The 2500-nt window shown below is 48.8% G+C and overlaps 2 protein-coding genes across 2 annotated transcripts in view; one reads left to right on the top strand and one right to left on the bottom strand.

Annotated features, from left to right (window-relative positions):
• Window positions 1-130, top strand: part of CNBG2130 (hypothetical protein) — a gene marked incomplete at both ends in the record, with an annotated part of 2944 nt that extends 2814 nt beyond the window's left edge. The window contains one exon of the mRNA XM_769138.1: window positions 1-130. This exon is cut by the window's left edge and continues 53 nt beyond it. Within this exon, the coding sequence (XP_774231.1) occupies window positions 1-130 (130 nt within the window).
• A 457-nt stretch (window positions 131-587) lies between these two features.
• On the bottom strand, window positions 588-2255 carry CNBG2120 (hypothetical protein; the record flags this gene model as incomplete). The annotated part of the gene is made up of 1 exon (XM_769137.1): window positions 588-2255. The coding sequence occupies one exon, from the start codon at window positions 2253-2255 to the stop codon at window positions 588-590; it is 1668 nt and encodes a 555-aa protein (XP_774230.1).
• Window positions 2256-2500: the final 245 nt, after the last annotated feature.

Below are 2500 nucleotides of genomic sequence, written 5' to 3'. Positions count from 1 at the left end.
GAACCAGCAGCCATCATCGTATCAGCAGTTCCAACAGAAGCCAGGGAACGCTATCCCTCCTCCGATGAGCACTAGCCATTCTGGTCCCACTATTCCTCCTGTTCCCGCCATCCCTGATAAATTCCGATAAATCCAAAGTATACTTTATCAGTCTTGGTTTTTTTTTTTACTACCGATTGGAACGACCTTGCAATGAACAATATGAACGTTCGGGAAACCAAATCTGGGTAATAATATTCTGTGCAAACTTTTACCGAACGACCGCAGTTAATGGATAAAGAAAAGGAACGTTATATGTGAAAGCGAAAATCGTATTAATTCAAAGTAACATGTGTGGAATTGGAGATGGATAGTACATGGGTTTCTTATTATAGAGCTGGATATTTATGTGTGTAGCTGTCGGATTATGGTGAGATGTATAAAATTATCTTGAAAAAGTTCTCAAGAAACTGAAATCGAACATGTGACTTGGATACATGACAGCAGTTAGTTAACGAATTATACTTGACAAAACATGAATGAACGCTAATAATTATACAGTTCTACTAATAGGATACAGGGTAAGTAAATACCACCTAGAGTCATGATCATGCTCGCCATTTTCTCCTCATACCCTTTGCCCATGACTTGAATTTTTTGCCCTCGCCCTCCTTCTCCATCGGCACCGTAAGATCCAACCTCAGCTCGATCTTTGATAATAGATCTGCACTACCATTCATCCCTCGATAGATTGACCTCGAAGCTTTGGGAGTTGTATCATTCTTGTTGTCATACACAGTTGGTTCTGGCCGAAAGGGGTTGGTGAAGGAAGTAACCAGGATTCGAGGAGGAGTGAGAGTCTTGGAAGGAGGATCTGGCCATACCCATTTTTCTGCTTCTTCCACAGCCTGCCAAACATCTTCCGTATCCTCTTCCTCTTTTTCTCTCTCCTCGGTTAAGGTAGAGCTGAAAGTGAGGGCATCACTATCCGGTGTAAGAAGACAGGGCGTGCATTCGGGAGGAAAGCAGATGACCCGACTTCTCTTTTCCTTCTTCTCCGCACGGATGATTCGTTGGCGTGATTTTACTGGCCTCGGTGGAATGGTTGTTCCTGGTGCGTCTTCTTCTGGCATCGTCCCATGTTCCCGCATAGTAGACGCCGTAGGAGTTTCGGAACGGAGAGTGGCCGCTGGGACAGGTTGGCAACCAGATCGTTTAGGCCTGATTACTAATGGCGGCCAACAGGGAATATCTTCCGCCTTAAGAGAGTTTTGAATATTGGTAGGTTTATTAGGCGCGGCCTTGCTAAGCGACTGAATGTGAGAGGAGCGCACAAGGGAGGAAGAGCGAGAGAGCGTTTTGGGAATAGGCTGGACAGGCCCGTTATGGAATGCAAGGTAAGTGTCGAGTGGAGCTGAACCACGACGCATCTGCAGAGCGACGGAGAGGTATTTCTTTTTCGAATCAGAGCCGTCTCGTCTGTCCAAACCAGACAAAGATCTTTTCAACCCCTCAGGTTCGACCGGTCGCTTAGAGACCTTCATGTTGGGAGCAGATCTTGATTGTCTGAGCTTTGAGGATCCCCCAGGCCGACGTCGAAGAGTCCAGTTGCCTTCAGGAGCCACATCGAGATCTCTGGGTGTCTCGGGGATAGAATGAAGGGGCGTCGCTGGGCGACAGGTCGATGTAGCTGGACTTTGAAGAGCTCGGTATCGCTTGGAAGAGGATGTTGAAAAGGTAGACGCTCGCTGTGGAGCGATGGGCAATACAGGAGGGTGAGATTTTGAAAAGGTAGGAGGAGCTCCGGCAGGTGCTGTGGTAAGAGAGGCGCTTCTTGCCATAGGGGCATAGCCCGGCAAATCTGGTGGAGCCGTGTGCGTAAAGTTGAGAGGTGGGCGGGAAGGAGCGGCGTCTAAGGATGCTCTGCGCTGAGTGAAAGGGCGCTTGTTGTACGGCTGCCATGTCCCATCAGAGACAGATCTCGACTGTTGCGATCGGGCTATATATATGTTAGTTGGATGAACGGCGGCACTTTGGGAAGGAGAAAGCTCACCCAGTCTAGCCTCTCTCGCCTTGGTACCCGCTTGGATGGAACCAACCTCAATCGCGTCCAGAATGAAAGATGGAAACGCGTCTTGAGCAATGAAGTTGCTGACGTCCGTATCTGTAATGAAGCTTGTGGGTCGACGAGCGGTATCTGGCTTCTTAACATCCATGCCTGGCAAGAAGTTGACCTGCCGGTCGTCTTCTTCATCGTTGCAGCCTGGAAGGGCCATGATAGGGATGGTCGGCGAGTCGTCCAGCGTTGGTGTTTCTTGTGCGAAAGCGAATGAGTCGCACATGGTGCTCATCTTTTGGTATAGAGGCGCTACGTGGAGAGTTGAGTGATGAGTTTGTGGTGGGAAGGGGTTCGAGATTCGGGAAGTTGTGTTTGCTTATAGAGGGATGTTTGGAAATGTTTGGAATACATGGGCTGTTCATTGTTGTTTCATTCATCCACGCCCGTTGCCCCTCCTCCTGG

Source organism: Cryptococcus neoformans, chromosome 7, assembly GCF_000149385.1.
Source record: "Cryptococcus neoformans var. neoformans B-3501A chromosome 7, whole genome shotgun sequence".
Classification (NCBI taxonomy): domain Eukaryota; kingdom Fungi; phylum Basidiomycota; class Tremellomycetes; order Tremellales; family Cryptococcaceae; genus Cryptococcus; species Cryptococcus deneoformans.
This window is presented reverse-complemented; position numbering and strand designations above follow the sequence as displayed.